The sequence below is a fragment of the Cupressus sempervirens genome, chromosome 2 (assembly GCF_028749045.1).
Source record: "Cupressus sempervirens isolate cs-2001-9-10 chromosome 2, ASM2874904v1, whole genome shotgun sequence".
Classification (NCBI taxonomy): domain Eukaryota; kingdom Viridiplantae; phylum Streptophyta; class Pinopsida; order Cupressales; family Cupressaceae; genus Cupressus; species Cupressus sempervirens.
Window position 1 is genome coordinate 425,231,591 of NC_143119.1, and position 19,710 is coordinate 425,251,300.

The window sequence follows — 19,710 nt, forward strand, 5'->3', positions numbered from 1 at the left end:
TCCGCCGCCCAATGAAGAAGGGAAGCTCATATTAGAACCAACCGAAATCATCGAAGTTTGTGAGAAGACCTTGCGGAACCACACAGTGAAGGAATATTTGGTACGCTGGAAACACTTGTTGTTGGATGATGCGATGTGGGAAGGCGAGCAGATTCTATAGCATCCGGCATTGCATTTGCTTGAGGACAAGCAAAATTTGGGATGGGAGGACTGTGTTGTTGACATTATAAAATAAATTATTAATCAAACATTGTTAATGGGCCGATTAATTTAATATATCTCGAACCCATTTTTTATTTTTGTTTTCGTAGGTAGATGTTGCCATTGGCTATCTTTGTACATCCTCTAAAAAGTTTCCCCGATGGGGTATTTAAGGAGGACTTGTAGGTAGTTGTTGGTATGCATTTTGGATTATTTCTTGTATTGCGAATTCCTATTGGAGTTCTGGATTTGTTTGCCATTTTGGAAGTGAAAGATCTTCCCTATTTGGCTCTTGCGGTTTCAGTGGGATTCAACCCTCACCTTATTTCGTTGTTGCATGTAATACTTCACTCGAATTTGGCAAATTGGAGCACCATCTTGTGGCAAATATTAATTGAGGATTATATGTGTTCAATTTCCATTCTTGTTTGGTGTTATCTAATAAATTCGGATCTATAGGTGTATTTTTGCATTTTCCCTCCATCCGTACACCATCCAAGTGACACTCACTATTGCTTCACCATACATACCATACGGCTTGGGTAACTGCATTGGTTTCTACCGTATGAACTACACATCGTACAACCTTCTTGGCTCACACTGTACTTCTCCTTCAATCACCATACAACCTTCTTGGCTCTCACACTGTACTTCCCTCCCTTCAGTCACCGTATGGCCTCCTTGTACCATTGTACGACCAGCGTTGCTCACTGTACACCATTTCTTTCCCCCCATACGACACATTTGGTGTTCAACAACATACTGTACGACCTGTACCATATGGCCTTCATACTTGACCGTACACCCTTGTTGGCATCCATACAAGCATTTCAAACTAACGATAATACCCTCAGTTTACCATACGACTTCATCTCATTGTCTGCATATTGTTTGAGAGGAGTTATAGGTACGAATCATTACATTTATTGAGCCCGGCTTGCCTATAAGTGATAGGATCACGAAAGCTGATCAAAAGGCACAACATAAGTGTCAAAGGTGCAGAAGTGAACAATGTAAGAGTGTGATATTGCGTTTTTAAATGATACATGTGCCTCATCAGTGCAGATATTAGTCAAACAGCAAGGGAGGCAATATCACAAGCCAATTAAATCAATTGGAGCATACAGATAGCAACATATATGCTGAAGTGATACATTGTGTCAGAAGAAAAGCAATACTTCCATAATCCTTTCAGCATTCAGCAACTAGTGAGCAAGAGGTAAGCATACACTAATCTGTAGAAAATGAGTATCAAGGAGATCCTCAGTTTTAAGCATGAGCAGAAAAAAATCAGTTGGTTTTTTGCAAAAGTGAGATGGTGATCAAAGTATGCCACAGAAAAGTATATAAGAAGATCTATCAGACTGATATATGAAAGAAGGAATAAATGCGCTGGAAAGGAGGTTGACAAGGAATAGGGTTATAGCAACAATGATAAAGAAGATGATGTTACAAGACAAGTACGAAACCATTGAAGTCTTTGATGATCTTTTCGAGAAAGCTTCATCATGGGAATCAATAACAGAGGTAGAGCAATGAGAAAGTTTCAAAAATGTATGAGACTTAAGGAGAAGATAAATGCTGGTAACACATGTGCTGATATAAAAATAATAAGGAAATGTGTACAGTAATAAAAGAAGTGATATGCAAGTAGCGTTTGAAGACCTTGAACAGGGTGATGAGTACAAGTTTGGTCACCATCATAATAATGCCAGATCTTTGTATGCTATCAAACCGTATGGAAATTAGTGAGTAAAAGAGCTATGTTATTCTACAGCTACAGTCTTACCATCAGCAAAATAAATTATTGGAGTAAAGAAAAACACAGTTTCAAGCTGCAATAAATAAGTTTTATGTTGAATAGATTTTGTTAGAAATTTGTTTAGCACTCCCTTCGGGATTCGTGACAAGAGCTTAACCACCTCCTGTGTACTATAAGCTGAGTGGTTGTATTGGGCATTGATAGATCAGTCTTTTGGTGCAACAACAACCCCACTCTAACAATTGGTATCAGAGCTTGGTCACAAGTTCAAATCCTCAGACCCTTGGGTAACATTGAGGGGGAGATTGTTAGAAATTTGTTGATCGCTCCCCTCGGAATTCATGACAAGGGCTTAACCATCCCCTGTGTACTATAAGTTGAGTGGTTGTATTGAGAATTGATAGATAGTCTTTTGGTGCAACGACAACCCCACTCTAACAGATTGAACATTCAAAGAGTCCTCTTTGTAGCTATTTGCTATATGAAGCCATAACAGAAAAAATGTCATATTCAGACTTGCATAGTTCAGTATAGAAATCTCCGAAACCAAAATCCAAAATAACCACATTGAAAACCCTAGCAAGTGGCAAAATTTTCGGAATCAAAAGGGAGGAAATAGAAATTTCAGTGAGAAAAAGAATGGGAGTTTTGCGTTTTGCCATTAAAAAGAAACTAAAAATGAAGTTTTAGTAAAGAAAAAAAATTATATGAAATGTCTACCGCAGCAAGAGAGACTGTCTTTGCTAAAAACGATCATTATTTTCAACAGAATGATGGAATATTTAAGAAAATGGCAAGGGTTTGGTCAAAGGGAAACCACGTACATACCCTTAAATTTTTTCCCCTCCAAATCTGCAAGAGGACTCTAGTAAATGCAGCAAAAGAGTTGTGTTTTCAGCAGAACATTGCCACGTTTTGCTCCAGCTTTCAACTCAAAGACCAAATCAGACCAGCAGCCTAGAAGTGCAGAATTTCATAGCAAAAATTTGCTTGAAAAGAGGACGCAAAAGTGTTATCAATAGACTCATCAAGCAGACATAGTCATGGAGTTAAAATTGCCTAAGATTCACGCCACATTTACTCAAAGACGAGACTCCAAAACATAGCAACTAAATGTTACATCCCAATTTTCAGTCAAATTTTAAATGTCCTTTGTAGTGTTTGTTAAAATGTCAAAGTTCATCAAGGATGATGAAACACAAGGGGAAGGGTATGTTACATCCTAATTTTTGACTCAATTTAAAATATTTACATAGCTGTTGAGGTTTCACGTGAAGTCAGTTGACAGTTAAAATTAGTTATGATCATGTGAAATGGTAAAATGGTTAATTGTTATAATTTCATATGAAAATGACATGCTAGTTAATCGTTATGATGCTATTATGATTTATTATCTTGACATCTTAGACAGTTGGTTATTCATCATGGGATTGGAATGGTGGTTAGCCATTATGATGGTTTATGAATAATAATTTGTTATGGTAAATTTTTATTATATTAAGGAATATAATATAATAGTGGAAAATTCCCTTGTAGGAGCATGTTGTAGGGGTAGGAAGCATTGCCAGAAAGGAATTGGCTACGAGGGGCACCACCATCATTGAGCAAATAGGTACAAGCCTTGAACCACCATGGCGAAAGGTAAATGATTAGGCAAGCAAGAGTGTATGTTGGACGACTATGAGCTAACCTATTAAATTACATATCATTAAATAGTAAAGAGATCACTAAGCATGAATTGAAATTTGAGCAAACTTGTACCTTTGTAATTGTATAGTTGGAGCCACCTGGTGCATAAGCATGTCTTATCATATTGGACATCATGATACCTAAATATCTATACATGTACATACATGTATATGTGTACATATGTAAACCAATTTTATATATATAAGGATGTATACGCATACTTGATGTTTGGCGTATATGTAAGAAATATATGGTTGGGGTTTTACACATGTACACGTATATAGATACATACATATACAGGTATTTATAGATACCTGGTGTTATATACTAAGACAATATTATTATTCCTTTCACCTTTGACTAGGGTCTTGATTATTATTTTTGCCTGGAGCGGCCCTCTATATTTCTTTCTTTCTCGATTAGACTTTATTAATTTTGGAGGCTGCCTTTTAAATATGATAGCCACATGAACCGATGGCTTTGTTGTAACTCCTCGCCACCTCAACTTTTATTGTATAACCGAAAGTATAGCGGTGAGCCTTTTATCTACGCTCACAATGGGATTCTTATTTATTCTCCCATCTCTAGCTTGCTGTTTTTTGATACTCCTGCTTGCGGTGAAGTTTCATATTTACAAAGCTACCATTTAAATTCAAATCAGTACGTATTTCTCTGCTGCATTGAGTGTCTACAATTTATTGCTCATACTACTAGCATCCATTCCCAAGAGAAACTTATTCTTTCATTGATGCACAGGATAACTAGTTCCCATCTCCAACATTGATTGACCATGAGATTGAGCTTGAGTCGAGCTAGATACTCTCATGTCATGATTATATTTGATCTTCTTGTGCTATTCTGAATTCAAGCAATAGATTAAATAGTTTGGTTTGCTAAATGATGGAAACAATATCAATACTAAGTCCAGGAAATGGAATGATTTGTAGTCTCATGGATTTCCTCCTTTGCTTTTGTTTATATGTGTAACATAAGAACGCTAACCATGAGTAAGTTTTCTTTTGATCTCTATTTAAAAGAGCCAACTTGTACAGGGGTATCGTCAATATACCTTTGAGATAAGTACACCATCTATGTGTTAATGCATCAAATTAGAAAGAACCATAGTCTCTTATCTATAATGCATTGACTGTGAATGAAGAATTTTTTTAGTACTCTAATGAAAGACAACTAATATGATTCTTTTGTTGAAGCCATTGACCTAGGTTGGGCAGTATGCATGGTTGTGAATATATATATATATATATATATATAATGTTAAGGCAAATTACCCAGACATTTATCTATATATATATATATATATATATATATATATATATATAATGTTAAGGCAAATTACCTAGACATTTATCTAGGAAGACCAGTATGGTCGAGATGAGGGTTTGTGCTGATACTGATTAAATCTCAAGTACATCCCTGCATGATAAGAGAAATAAAAATCAGTAACCAATAAGAAAGTAAATTAAAAAAGTTTAAACTGAGTCAGCTCATGGTAGTCCAATGTTTAGTTCTTGATGCCTAGTGGAGTGGTGGAATTAAGTACCGAGATGCTCAATGGCTGGACAAGGTGTTCCATGTCTAATCCGAGTAGGGAGGGCCTTTCTTGAATGAGATTATGTGGGGATAATTTAAGGGTCTGCGGTTGGGAGGTAAAGCCCTTGACAATGCTTCTCTCCATAAGATGCCAAGACATGCACTAGACAAATATAAGTTATGCATTCAAACATTTGTTGGTAATAGTTATTTTACTTTTATGATGTATATACGAGTAGAAGATATGATGGATTGATTTATATCATCAATTTAGTTATCCCTTTAATAAAAGCAACTTTTCTTGTCAAGGAGATTGGTAACCAGTTAGATCGATTGATCTTCCAACTAAACACGAAATATATCTATATGCCAGAGATAGGTTTATCTGATTGATTGTTATTTTTGTCTTTCATTTATGTGAATATTGAATATGGGTGTACCTTCTAATAGTATGTTATTGCCATAGTTAGCAATAGAAAGAGAAGGGATGATACAATCGTATTTGATGCCCTAAATGATATTATGGTATTTGATGCCCTAAATGATATAGTGGTATTTGATGCCCTAAATGATACAATGGTATTTGATGGTAATTGTCATTTTGATAAAGAGGTATACCTATTTGTTCCTAGGCGGTATATATGAACTAACTTGGGTTTTGCAGAAGCATCCCTAGACGGATTTCGGTTTTGAATTCTACAGTATGTAGATTTTAAATTCCTTGTTAAATTCATTGATGGTGTCTCCAATTGTTAGTTATGAAATTTCTATTTAGCTAATTGTAACCATTAATCTCTTCACATGAACATAACTGTTATAACTATCTTCTTATGAATATGGAGTAACCGTATTTCCTTGATATGATATGATGTTAGTTAAGACCTGAGAAAAGTGGATGTTACACTAAAGGTTTTAGAATGTCGTTGAAGATGCCATCAAATCAGACACGTTAAGCTCCAGAAATGGCTCAAATTGCCCCAGCAAAACTCCATGTCAAGATGCCATGATAATAACGATGAAAATGACATACAAAAGACTGAGTGTATGCAGCAAAGATTCCCGATTTCTTCCAACAATGGCAGCTAGGGTTCTTCAAATCCTCTCTCTTTCTTCTTTCTTCTTCAAATGCCAAATGAAGCAAATAACAAATGTTTTAGGTGTCAAATACTCTGAGATTTGTTTTTCGTAGTGTCAGTACTTTAGAGGGGTTTTTTATTTTCATTTTTGGCCCCATAGATCAAATATCAATGGGTTGGGCTTATGTATAGATGTTCCTTTTTTATAATTTAACAACTTATTTTGTAATTAACATCATATATATTATTTGATAACACATGATGCTAATTAGTCCATAAGTTATTAAATTAAATTAAACTCTATTTTTTGCATATTTCTAATGTAATTAATATTCATTTCATGTTGACTTATAAAACATGGAATATTTATTAAATTTAAAATGTAAAATATAGACATGAACTATCCGTATGAGTAAAATGGATGTCTTATTCATGAGACAACCTAGTCTATAGGAGAGGTTAGAATCTGTTTGAGAACAACTGGAGGGAATCTAGGAGATAGTCGAGTTCATTTAGGAATGTTCTTGATTCAGTTTGGAGGCTTTTCCTGTGTTTTTAAAGAGCTTTCATGGTGGAGTACAAGGTGGCTTGACCTTGTCATCAAGCACATGCCATTTGGAGGTGTTTTAGGTGCTATTTTTGGGCCTTTTTCCCTAAATTAGACCTAGTTGGTTGAACGTCAATGAACATTGTTTTTAATGAGTTTTCTCTATCCTTTGGCCATTTTTCTTCGTTTCTTTTGTAACTCAGTTGATGATATATGCAGAGACCACTTTGGAGACCATTTTAGCATGAGTTTTATCACTTTCTGGATAATTATGGAGTTGTGTATTAATGTGACTAGATCAAACTGTTAGCTTCAGTTTTGTCTCACTATTATACCTATTCTATAAAAGTGTAATGTGCAGGTTGTAGATTATGTTAAATGAATCTCATAGGTTCCTTATTGTGAAAATTATATTTTCCTTTACTGATCAAGTATGCATTTAAACTTTTCTGCAAAATACTAATGTGCATGCATCACAGAGGCAAGCTGTGTGAATCTAGTACTAATCTTTCTGGGTTTTAGTTTCAAGTGTTAAAGTTTATCTGAATATCATCATTTCGAACTTTAGGTGCATTCACCATAGCTTAGTTTTCATTTTCTGTAGCCTTCTTATCCTTTTCCCTCAGAAAGTTCATGAGTTTTAGTTAAGCATCTAATAGGAACTGACCTAGAAATCGGAGGTCTCACTTCAATCGCATGTCCCACATAGAAGTGATTCCCATGTTATACCAGAATTACTGAACTCATTCAATGCAGTATCGGGTGCAAAATTCTTGTACTTAAGAGGTATCTTTTCACTGCAGATGAAGATGTGTAGTTATGATTTGTATTGAGGGATATGAAGATGTCAATGTGGGTCTTGGAGAGATACATGACACAACATGAAGAAATTTCAGAAACAATTGATTGTGAAATCTACACTTATGCACAAGTAAAAGTGGAAATTTATGGAGATAAGGTGCAGGATTTTTAGGTGAGGATGAGGATCTCTTAAAATATAAAGTTAGAGTGGGTATGTCTTCAAAATTATTCCAAGTCAGTTTGAAGAAGGGGTCACACTGTATCAAGGAAAGATCAAGATGTCCTCATGAGAGGAAGGAAGGTAGCCATATGAATTTTTTTCTGGGGAGCTGGCAAGTTATTTTTTTAAACTATATAATTGCACAAAGGAGTCAGGGTAGCTGATATGCAGTGATAGGTGGTGAAAATATTTTGAAGTGGTAGGACAAATAATTGCTAGTTTAGTTTCTTGTGTGCAATGTTCTTTTCTTGTAAAAGAACTTTTTTCTTTATTAGCTATTTCATATTATCTCATTCATCAAAATTTAGCTATTTTATTCTACAAATACTGACTCCTCATTCATACTTAACTTTTGAATAAACTCCTATTGCAGGTCTCATTTGGATCAGATTTGAGCAATAGAGCTCCAACCTTTGACATGGATCTATCAGATTTCATGGACACAGACGGGCCAATATCTTATGAGAAAGCACACAAGTATTTTGCACAAGATCCTTCCCAAAAGTGAGCTTTGTGATCTGCAATTGATGGGAAATAAAATGCACTAATTTTAGAAATATATGGAAATGAATTTGATGTTCAGTTGAAATAATTTGTAAACAGGTGGGCTGCATATGTAGCAGGAACAATTCTTGTTTTAATTCGTGAGCTGGGTGTACAGTTTCATGGTGGTATCAGCATACTGGTATAATTTTGGGAGATAATTTAAGGAATCCGAAATTCTTAGAAGTTTTAAGATGTTGAATTTTTAAATTACGCATAGTCTAAATTGTTTGATATGTCCACATATATAAATTAAAAAAATTCAAAGAAAATATACTATTGAATAAAAATGAGGCTAAGTTCCATTCAGATGTTTTCCCTTTGCAAGTACTTTTGGGAGAACAACAAACATAGCCTATTGGCCAGAATAGCTATTGAAATTTTTCTTCATGCTAAATTTCAGCCTATTAAGTTGTCACTGAGAATCTTTGCATTCAATTATAACAAGATTGATGTAAGCCAGCCTGTTTTTCTCATGATATAACTTTTTACCTTTTTTTTGGCAAATACGTTATTCCTATGTTTATAACTTCAGTATGAAGTTAGAATTTAAACATTCCTTTCATATCTTTGGTTGATATTCCATAAGGATGTTGTGAATGTTGGTTTCAAAATAAATTCTACAATTTTTCTTAAATGCTATATGTTCACTTCAACTGATACATCCAGCAAAAGAGGTATTGATTCTTTCTAATATTTATTTGCAAATTAAGTGTGAAAATTGTACCCCTAATAAGTCCAAAGAAATAATTTACCAGGATCATAGGACAATACATAATTTATATAGGATTTGTTTGCACAATCTTCACAAAATTTATCATCAAAGTGACAAATTAATATATCATTAAAATCTCATAAAAAGATAAATTATTGAATTGAAAACAAAATTTTGAAAATCTTACAAAGAATTGGAGATAGATTGTCCATCTAGAGCTCATCCTTCTCAGCATTCCCTTCAAGGTTTGTATTTGTCTCCATCAAAATGGCTTTTGAAATCTGGACTGAATCTACTTTTAATGTTTTGACATTGAGAGTTTCTTTCTATTTGAAAGATTCATCAAGCATTTAGAATAAATAAATTTACCGTGCAGATGTAGGCAATGCTGATTTTGTTTCCATATAGGAAAAATCAAGTTGATAGCCATGTAGGTCATTATGCACTTGTACTAAATTGGGGAACAGTAACTATGCTCCTTTCTTGCAGATTTCTTCAGGTGTTCCTGAAGGCAAAGGTGTGTCATCATCTGCTGCTTTAGAAGTTGCTACAATGTCTGCTATTGCAGCGGCACATGGTGAATACTTTTCCTACTATTAGTAGTTGTTAAATAATTTTTGGGATATATACTTGATCTTTATTTTTTTTCTAGTTCTCCATTGTAAATGTTAATCAAACTTATGACCAGACTGGCAAAGTAATGGCAATCTTCAGATTTGAGGGATACTAATATTTAAATTATTTGCAGATGTTAATCAGATTATTCTAGAATGAATCTGAATAGCAATGATAATTTAAACTGTAAGTTATATCTGAATATTTATTTGCTTTATAATCAGAGATCGCTAATCAGAAGGAAAGAATACAATTATTGATTTCTGATGATTCTCTCTTGGTTTTTACTTTGTATAAACTTATGATCAGACTGGCAAAGTAATGGCAATTTTTAAATTTAAGGGATACTGATATTTAATTAACTTAAAGATAATAATCAGATTATTCTAGAATGCATCTGACTGGCAATGATAATGTAAACTGTAAGTTAGATCTGAATATTTATTTGCTTTCTAATCAGAGACCACCAATCAGAAGGAGAGAATACAATTATTGATTTCCAATGCTTCTCTCTTGGTTTTTACTTATTGTCATGAGTGGACATGTCCAGTCATGACATGTCCCCTCATGAAAAGACACAAAGTTCTCAATAGACCCGATGCTAATCGGGTATGTTTATGTGATAAACAAAATGCTCTTAATAATGTTCACCAATCTGCATAACCATTATAGTCATTTGCTCGATTCATTATGAAATGAAAATAATATATATTGATCATTCCTTGATCATATTTCTGCAATAGATCATTACTTGATCACCAAGAGATGGAAGATATTTGGATCTGTCAACTCAAATTTTGGTATGCTCAACTTATGTATTGTTGTGAGGTTCTCACATCATCGCCCCAAAAATTTTAGGGACCCCCTTTTTCAATTGCCTTGATAAAATTTTTCAAAGTTGTCCAAAAGTTATCGATTTGAAGATCTTACGCCTTGGACGCCTTCCGGCCAAAAGGGATGTTAGATTTTTTTTTCACCTAGTCTTAGCTTGAATTTCTGAGACATAATTTTATCCTTGGGCTGAACAAATTTCAAAGAACAACACTTGGCAAGATGAATTGACAAAGTTTTGGACTTAAACGATTTTATTTTGAAAATTGGATGCAATTGTATAATCTTGCGCATTTTCAAAATGATTTTTTTTTTAAGATTTAATTGTATCGGAAATTTTTTAATTTTTGGGTGAAAGAGAAATTTTTTGTGATTGTGAAGGTTAAATTGAAAAAATCGATTTTGAATGCTAGAAAAATGATCTATTTTGGAAAAAAAATTAAAATTGCCTTGCAAAATCGAAAATTGATTAAATTGCAAAATTTTGCATTAAATTGGTTAAATTTGCCTTGAAGATTTTAAAAATATCTAAAGAGGTTGATGAATTAAAATTGAAAATCGATCTCAATCGATTTTAATGATATTTTAATTACCAAAACGTTATTAAATAATTGTTTTTAACATCTCAAAGGCTTTCTCAATTTTATTTTGCAATTTTGGTCCTAACCAACAATTAAATGTGCAAATTTCACTATAGGCAAAATTAATTTTGGCTTGGCATTAAAATTGGGACCATTAATGAGACGCTAATTTAATTGTCTTCTCCTATAGGTGCTAGTTGGCCAGCTTGGAGGAGTAAAGGGAAAATGGTATAAGAGGGCTCCTCCCTCTCCCATTTCTGCATTCCATCATAGCTTTCTCTTGCTTGGCTATTTTTTTTGGAGCAGCTTTCTTCTCTAACTAGGTGATTTTCTAAGAAAGGGCAGTTCTTTGGGTTTAGCAATTTTTGGAGGGCAGATTTCAACCTTGGCAACAATGGAGCAGACCTGAATATTCTCTATGCTTGGCGATTTTTTCACAAAGGGAGGCAATTTTCTGCCCTAGCCAATTTTCCTTGAGGAGCAGATTTTCATGTATTTGGCATTCTCCTTCCTCCAAATTGAGTGAATTTCAGACCTTGGCGATTTTGTTGGGGCAGATCAGAATATCTTCCTCTTGCTTGGTGATTGGAAAGGACTGCTTTTCTTGCAAAGGGTTACGATTTTTTTGCACCAGATCTAGGCGATTTTACTTGGAGGAGGAAACACATGATCAAAAGTCTGATTTTAGACAGAGTGTGGACAGTTTCCAAGAGATTAAAATTCTGATTTTGCAAGGAGGCTTGAATTTTTTAAGGTCTGATCCAAATTCAAAGAGAGCCCGGCTATTGGTAAAGGTAAAATTAAAGGAAATTTCAATTCGTTTTAGAGTTGAAGATTGGTTCAAAGGCGGAATTTACTCCTTGTACCTTCTTGGTTTCGTTTCTCTTATGTTCTTGCATTCATCATCCCATTAATAGGTTGAAGTTTGGAGAGATAAGTGTAGATTTCATGATAGGACACTTGGCGAGGTAGAAATAAGCTAGACCACCCTAGGAATAAAGTTGGGAGATATAAGTGTAGTCCATCCTAAGGTAACAAAGAGGTAGAAATAAGTGGTAGTTCCACTCCTAGGTTGAAGATTGGAGATTAATAAGTGTAGTGATAGCACTTGGCAAGGCAGAATAAGTTAGAATCTATTGATAGAAAGAAGATTGGAGATCGATAAGGGTAGTTCTTATCACTTAGAACGAAGGGGCAAAAATAAGTGTTTAGGATGGTAGATGTTAGTGCAAGCAAGAGCCCTAAGGGAACGAATACCAAAAAGACAAGGAAGACATGATGCCTAAGACCACCTTCTTCTTGAAAGTGATACGAATAAGTGATACCAATATCAACACAATAAACATGATACAGTTAAAGGAAAGATTGAAGGAAGGACAATCCTCCACGGCAAATAAGACTTACAGAAGCAGAATTATACACGCGGCAGCCTTCCCTCCTACCTTGCTTTGTCCGGAATTGGTCATGGAGTGTGCATCCCGATTTGATTTGGTTTGTAAGTCCTTCAGTTTTTATGAAGGGAAGAGAGTGTTAGCCAACATCGGCAGACAAGTGATCAAAGAATCATTCAATATTCCCCAGTACAAAAGCATGATAGTAGTAATGATGGACCAAGTGGCTAAGTTATTCTAGGACAACTAGGAGGCTTATTTCATTCATCTAAAGCAGGATTGGCTACATGAGGGCAAGAAGGGAGTTACCAGATCATCAAGGCTTACCGTATCAGATTTCAAATCAAAGTATGGCGATCTCATTGTGCTCCTTAGCCGGATCATGGGCCTAGCTCAAGGTATGCAATTCAAAAACTAGATGTACTTCTTTATTGATGAATTTGAAAAAGGAAAAAGAAGATTTGATTGGGCTAGGATCATAAGCGAGAATGTAGAATTGCAACTTAGGATCATACAAAATCAGAAGCAATTCTATATGGCGTCCTATTTGTTCTATCTGATTGCAAGATTGTATGAAAATCTTGGACTTAAGGCCTTAGGAGTAAATGGTAATGGGCTGGGGCAATGTTTGGTACATGAGTGCTATCCACAGCTTCACTTGCACAACAACAAAGACTATAAGATATTTTGTGACGCCTTTGCCATGAGGAGAGTAAGGATATTGCAAGGGACACCTGCGAAGAGGCTCTCATCGGAAGCAAAAGCGAAAGTCAAGAAGTATGGAAGTTGGTTCACCCAATTTCCACAATTTACTTATCTTAGAGTAGCAGGAAGCACAATATGTCCCAAGAGACTTTGATGGAATTGGCTAGGCAACTTGAGCATTATGATAGAATGATGAAACTCAAAGGTGAGACAGGTATTACCTTCTCATTTGGAATTGTCAATGATAGTTGCCCCAATCCTGTCGCCTTTGTAACTGCAGAGAAAGAATTAGAATGGTTTCATCTAGCATAGTATAGAGCAAGGCAAGGATTTGATCCTAATGGTCGTATCAAGGCATCTCATGGAATTACATTCAAACATGTTCCTACTATAGAAGATTTTTGGGCCAATGCATGGGATGACTTTCATGTGAGAAAGCTAGCTTTCTTAAGATTGTCAGTGAACATGATGAGGGCAATCAGATGGAGAGGCCTTGATATTTCTGATCAACTGGAAGATGATGAAAATGTGCTAAGAGAAGATTATGGTACAGTGGATGGGACAGAGTTGAATCCAATGGATTGGAACGATCATCAGGATCCTTCCTTGGAGGCAGTTACAAGGGCAGTTGATTTGCACACTGAGTCATGGTACAATGGGAAGCTGAGGAAATTACAAAGTCCAAGGGTACACCTTACTTATGAAAAAATGAAACCAAAGGAAGGTCCAGCGGAGTCAGTTAGACAGAAGGGTGAAGGAAGTAGCCAGCAGCAAGGAACAGTTAGAAGCAAGAAGAGAGGTTTGGAGGTTGAAAAGGGTAAAGAACATCAGGAACCTCCAACAAAGAGAGAATGCACTGCCATCAAGAGAGAGCATAATTGAGGCTAAAAGCCAAGAAGGTAATACAAGTGGACAAAGGGCCGTGGTAGATTGAGCTCTGATTTAGAATCAAGTGATTACAGTGATAGCATTGAGTTCTCTCCTCTCTTAGAGAATCAGTGTGGAGATGACATGGCAGTTATTAGTGGAGAAGAAGATGGGCCAATTGATATTGAGGAAGTAAGCCAGGCGCTCGAGTCCATTGGTGATGATCGGCTAATTGAACCAAATCTAGATTTGGGTAGATGACCGCACCACTATGGTTAAGGCAAATGCTTATGCTAAGAGGCGAGGTAGTGATTGTTCGAACAGTTGAAGATATCCAAGGATTAATGGAAAAGGGTGATAGCGAGAACCCAAAACAAATTGCAAAAACAGTGGCAAAGGTAATCAGGAGTGACAACAATGGTCATCGAAAGGTTTAGATTGTTATACCAACGGTCAACAAGGCATTGGATGAGATTACAACTCAGGAATACAAGATAGTAGAGCATAACTTGGGGAGAAACAAGGATGACATGGAATGTGAGGAGATCCAGGAAGGCATCGTTTCAATCAGAGAAAGGTTGAGGAAGGCAAACGAAAGGATTGTAAGGTTGGAGGCCGAGAACAAGTATTGGAGAGATTGCCAGCCCATCCAACAGTTGCACTAGGCAGCCGTTCCTCAAGATAGCGAGAGCGACACAGAAGAGATATCGTTTCAGCTGTGTGAAGTCAAGGATTGGATCCATGATACAATCCAAGACGGGAGAAACTTCTTGCCTTCCTTTGCCTCGACATTCAAGTCATTGGTGGCTATTAGAGATAAATTCAGAATATTTGAAGGTGAGTGGAAGGATTTCCTTCCAGTCAAGGACTTAACCATTCGCAGGCTACAGGCATTCATTGAGCTACTGGCAAAATATTTGGAAAGAGCCAAGTTAGTATGAAAGATCCTTGATGGATCTCTACTGCAAATCTGCTGTAGATTTATTTTATTTTTTTGTTTTTTCCTGTTTATTAATGTTTTCTTGTAGAACTAGACGAAAATGCAGAAGAGTTTGTTTGTTTTTGTGTTTTTGATGATAATTCCACATAGAAATGAGAAGTAGCAAATGGCAAGAGAAGAGTTTGAAAATAAATAACAATATGTAGTAAAGTCAGAGTTGATACAAATCGTACCAGGCAAATCTTTGAATTATAGAGCCAAATAAAAGATCCAGTACATTTCCTCTAACAATGATGCCACAACTGGTTGATGAAAACGGGCTAATAAGATGCAATAATTTGCTGCTGAGTAACCGATTTTTCTATGTATCCAAGTGCTGCAAATGATAGAGTACGGCTGCAAGAAATGGCAGTGTATGGCTGCTAGAATTCACCTCCCATACGCCAAAGAACATGCCCAACAAAACAAACTGTAGGCCCAAGCTGAAGTGGCGTCTACCTTCCTCCTGAATACTGTTGAAACTACTGACAAACCAATACCCAATGCTGCTGAGGGTTACGTCCCAGCCAGCAATTACCCTGGGGTTTGCATCCCAGAATGCAAATCGCTCAAGCAGAGCAAATCTGAAAAGAAGTGTTTGAAAAATATGCATCATCATGAGAAATGGCGCCCATCTCCTTATAACCCCTTGCAAAGCAATTCGAACCCTAAAGTGACCCCCAATTGGCGTTGGCTATAAAAAATGAATTAAATCTTATTCTAAAGTGACCATGTCACTAGAAAATGACCTTTTCCACCATAGTAATAAATCTGTTCACCGAATTGCCCTGAGACCAAACAGGAAGATTTAGAGAATTTCAAGACTTTTCCAACGAGCTATCATAACATGGGATACACATTCAGATGAGGCCAAAATTCCCTTATTACTCCAAAATGGCTATTAACTTAGCCTTATTTAAATATTAAACGCTAACTTAGGAAATATTAAAAATATAACCCAAATAGCCACAAATTGCCCAACTGACATCACAAACCATAAAATCATCCTGTCACCTCTCTGTGACTGAAGTCGGAAATCAAGGATCCACTAGCAGTCTCATCCCTAAAATCTAGGGATGCTCCTAAAATTTAGGAAACAAGCCCTATCCCTCTGAAACTGAACCCAAAGGGTCATCTCATGGAAACCCAGCCCTAGGCATGATCATACCTCCTAAAAAGTAGGAATGAACCCCATAAATGTAGGAACTGCCTCCTAAAAACAAGGAACGTCACCCAACTGATCAATACCCACCAGAAAACCAAGTCCCCAACACTGAATAACCATACTGGGTCTCTATCCAACCCTGTCAGCCTACAAGACCCCATAATAAGCTGACTCACATGTCTTTGTTAGACTGAGCTAGAGTGGGGACATGACAGTCCTCCCCTCTCGGAGATGCTTGCCCACAAGCAACTGTAATGCAGGATGCTGTAAAATGCTCTCACCCTCCCAGATGGCATCCTCTATGGGAAGATCTCTCCATCGAACCAAATACTCTCAAATCACCCAGCTTCTCAGCCGCCATTCCCTCACCTCAAGAATCTCATCAGGGACCAAAATCAATTTACCTTCCTCATCCATAGGAGGGAATTCGGGTGAAACTACAATATGCTGTCCAAGGGCCTTTTTCAGGCAAGATACATGAAATACATTATGAACTTTGCTGCCATGTGGTAACTCAACCTCATATGCAACCTCTCCCACTCGCCTGAGTATCCTGTATGGACCATAAAAATGTGGTTTGAGCTTCTCAGCTCCCATCCTTTTTAGGGTGCTCTGCCGATATGGTTGTAAACGCAGAAAGACCATATCATCCACCTCAAATGCCCTCTCAATCCTGTGCCTATTAGTGTACATCTTTTGCTGATTTTGGGCCTGTTGCAAATTCTTCCTAAGAGATCTCATGACATCCTGGTTCTCTTGTAACCAATCCTGAGCCAAGAGAACTCTACTGTCACCAAATGCCAAATCAGTGAAAGATAATGCCTCATATCCATAGAGAGCTTTGAAAGGCGTCATGCCAATGGACATATGATGCGTAGTATTATAACAATACTCGCCCAAATGCAGCCAATGCACCCATGCTTTTTGCTGCCTTGACACATAGTTACGCAAATATCCTTCAATCCATTTGTTAACTATTTCTGTCTGCCCATCCGTTTGAGGGTGGTAACTAGTACTAGGTGTTAACAAAGTACCAGCTAGTGTAAAAAGTTCCTGCCAGAAGGAACTCATGAATCTGCTGTCCCTATCACTCACAATGGTCTTGGGAAGACCATGAAGTCTAAACACCTCCCTGAAGAACAACTCAGCCACCTGCGATGTTGTAAAATCTAATGCAATGGGAAAGAAGTGGGCATACTTCGTTAGCCTATCCACAACAACATAGATGCAATCTTTCCCCTGAACCCGAGGAAGACCTGTAATGAAATCCATGGAGATCCTTGTCCACTTCTGTTCCGGTATAGGCAAGGGCTGCAATAATCCTGCTGGGTAGGTATGCTCCAACTTGTTTTGCTGACAAGTCATACACTCATGGACATGGCGTAAAACATCATCTTTGAGACACTTCCAAGAGAATCTCTCACGTACCGTCCTATAAGTCTTACCATATCCTGGGTGTCCGGCTGTAGGAATATCATGGAGAGCATGCAAAATTTGTTCCTTCAACTGAGAACCCAGAACAAGGTAAACCCTGTCTTTATAGTAGATAATATCATCTACCACACTGTATCTGTCATCCACTATCAATCCCTCCATAATCTCACAAGCATGCTGATCTTTGGAGTATTCAACTAAAAGTTGAGCCTTCCAATTTGCTGAAATCTCGCTCAATGAACATAGGGCAGCCAATGAAGGTTTCCTAGAGAGTGCATCAGCCACAGTATTATTCTTCCCCTTTATGAATTCGATATCAAAGTCATAAGCCTGAATTTTGCTAACCCATTTTTGTTGTCGATCATTGAGCTCTGTTTGATTTAGGAAATACTTTAGACTGTTATGGTCTGTTCTCACCACAAATTTTCTGCCAACAAGATACTGTCTGAACTTGGCTAACGCATGCATAATAGCCAACATTTCCTTATCACAGGTAGAGTACAACTTTTCATTGTTTTGCAACTTCCTGCTCTCATAGGCAATGGGGTGTCTATTCTGCATCAACACCGCTCCTATACCCAAGCCCGACGCATCACACTCTAGGACAAATGGCTGCGAGAAATCAGGTAGTGCCAAAACGGGGCAAGTACTCATAACCTCCTTGAGTCTATCAAAGACCCCCTGTGCTTGTTTTGTCCATCTGAACGATCCTTTCTTTGTGAGATCTGTCAAAGGTGCTGCCAGCTGTGAGAAACCCTTCACAACTCTTCTATAATAAGCACACAATCCAAGGAACCCTCGTAACTCAGTAATGTTCCGAGGAACAGGCCAATTCTGAATCGTCTGAATCTTCTCTTCATGCACCTTCACCCCCTCAACACTGATCACATGACCCAAATATAACACCTCCCCCAATCCAAACTCACATTTGGAAAGCTTAGCAAATAGAGACTGACTCTCCATTATGCTAAGTACCTCCTCGAGATGTCTGAGATGGTCCTCCCAAGTACTGCTGTAAATCAATATGTCGTCAAAAAACATTAGAACCGATTTCCTTAACTGCTTGTTGAAGATATGATTCATACAAGACTGGAAAGTAGTTGGTGCATTGGTAAGGCCAAAAGGCATTACCAGAAACTCATAGTGCCCATAATGACAATGGAAGGCAGTCTTGTGTACATCCTCTGCTCGTACACTTATCTAATGATATCCTGAACGAAGATCAATCTTAGAGTAGACAGCCCCATGTAACTCATCTAACAACTCATCAATGCGCGGAATGGGATATCTGTTTTTTATTGTCTTCTTGTTCAAAGCTCTATAGTCTACACACATCCGTAGAGTCCCATCCTTCTTCTTAACAAGCACTATAGAAGAAGGAAAGGGGCTGGAACTAGGTCGAATGAAACCTCTGTCCAATAGCTCATAATAATCTTCTCAATTTCATCCTTATAGGCTCTAGGATGATGGTATGGGGTAGTAATCACTGGCTTCGCTCCATCTTCCGACTCGATACCATGCTCAAACCCTCTATCTGGTGGCACTCCAGGAGGTATATCACCAAACACTCTATTGTGACGATCCATCACTGACTGAATGTCCACATGAAATACACGACCATCCTGAGATATGGGTGTTTTGGATTTAACCAAACAGTGTGTAGCCCAAAGCACATCATTATGCTTAAGGATGGTCTCCATCCTGCGAGAAGTCACCTCCCTGGGTCCACCATCTGACGCTGCCCTCAAAATCACCTTCTGCCCACCAGAAAGAAACTCTAACTGCATACGGTGGTGATCAATAATGTAACACCCAATACCCTATAACCACTGCATGCCCAAAACCACATCATAATCTTCTATGGGAAGCACATAGAAGTCATCAGTCAAAGTATAATCTCCCATCTGAATACTAAGCTGTGGAATCTGCTTGGTACAACCCAAAATGGCACCATCAGCCACCTTCACTCCAAAACCACCAAACTCCTCGTACTGTAGGCCACGCCTCTCAACTAATTTTTGATCAATAAAGTTATGC

General features: G+C 37.2%; 1 protein-coding gene across 3 annotated transcripts in view; it reads left to right on the top strand.

Annotated features, from left to right (window-relative positions):
* LOC149572907 (L-arabinokinase-like) overlaps positions 1-19,710 on the top strand; it is a 245,053-nt gene that overhangs the window by 125,568 nt on the left and 99,775 nt on the right. For all 3 annotated transcript variants that reach the window (XM_089814011.1, XM_089814012.1, XM_089814013.1), the window contains 3 exons: positions 8,221-8,351; positions 8,451-8,532; positions 9,595-9,682. In XM_089814011.1, coding sequence (XP_089670137.1) covers positions 8,221-8,351; positions 8,451-8,532; positions 9,595-9,682 — 301 coding nt within the window. The remainder of the gene's footprint in view (positions 1-8,220; positions 8,352-8,450; positions 8,533-9,594; positions 9,683-19,710) is intronic.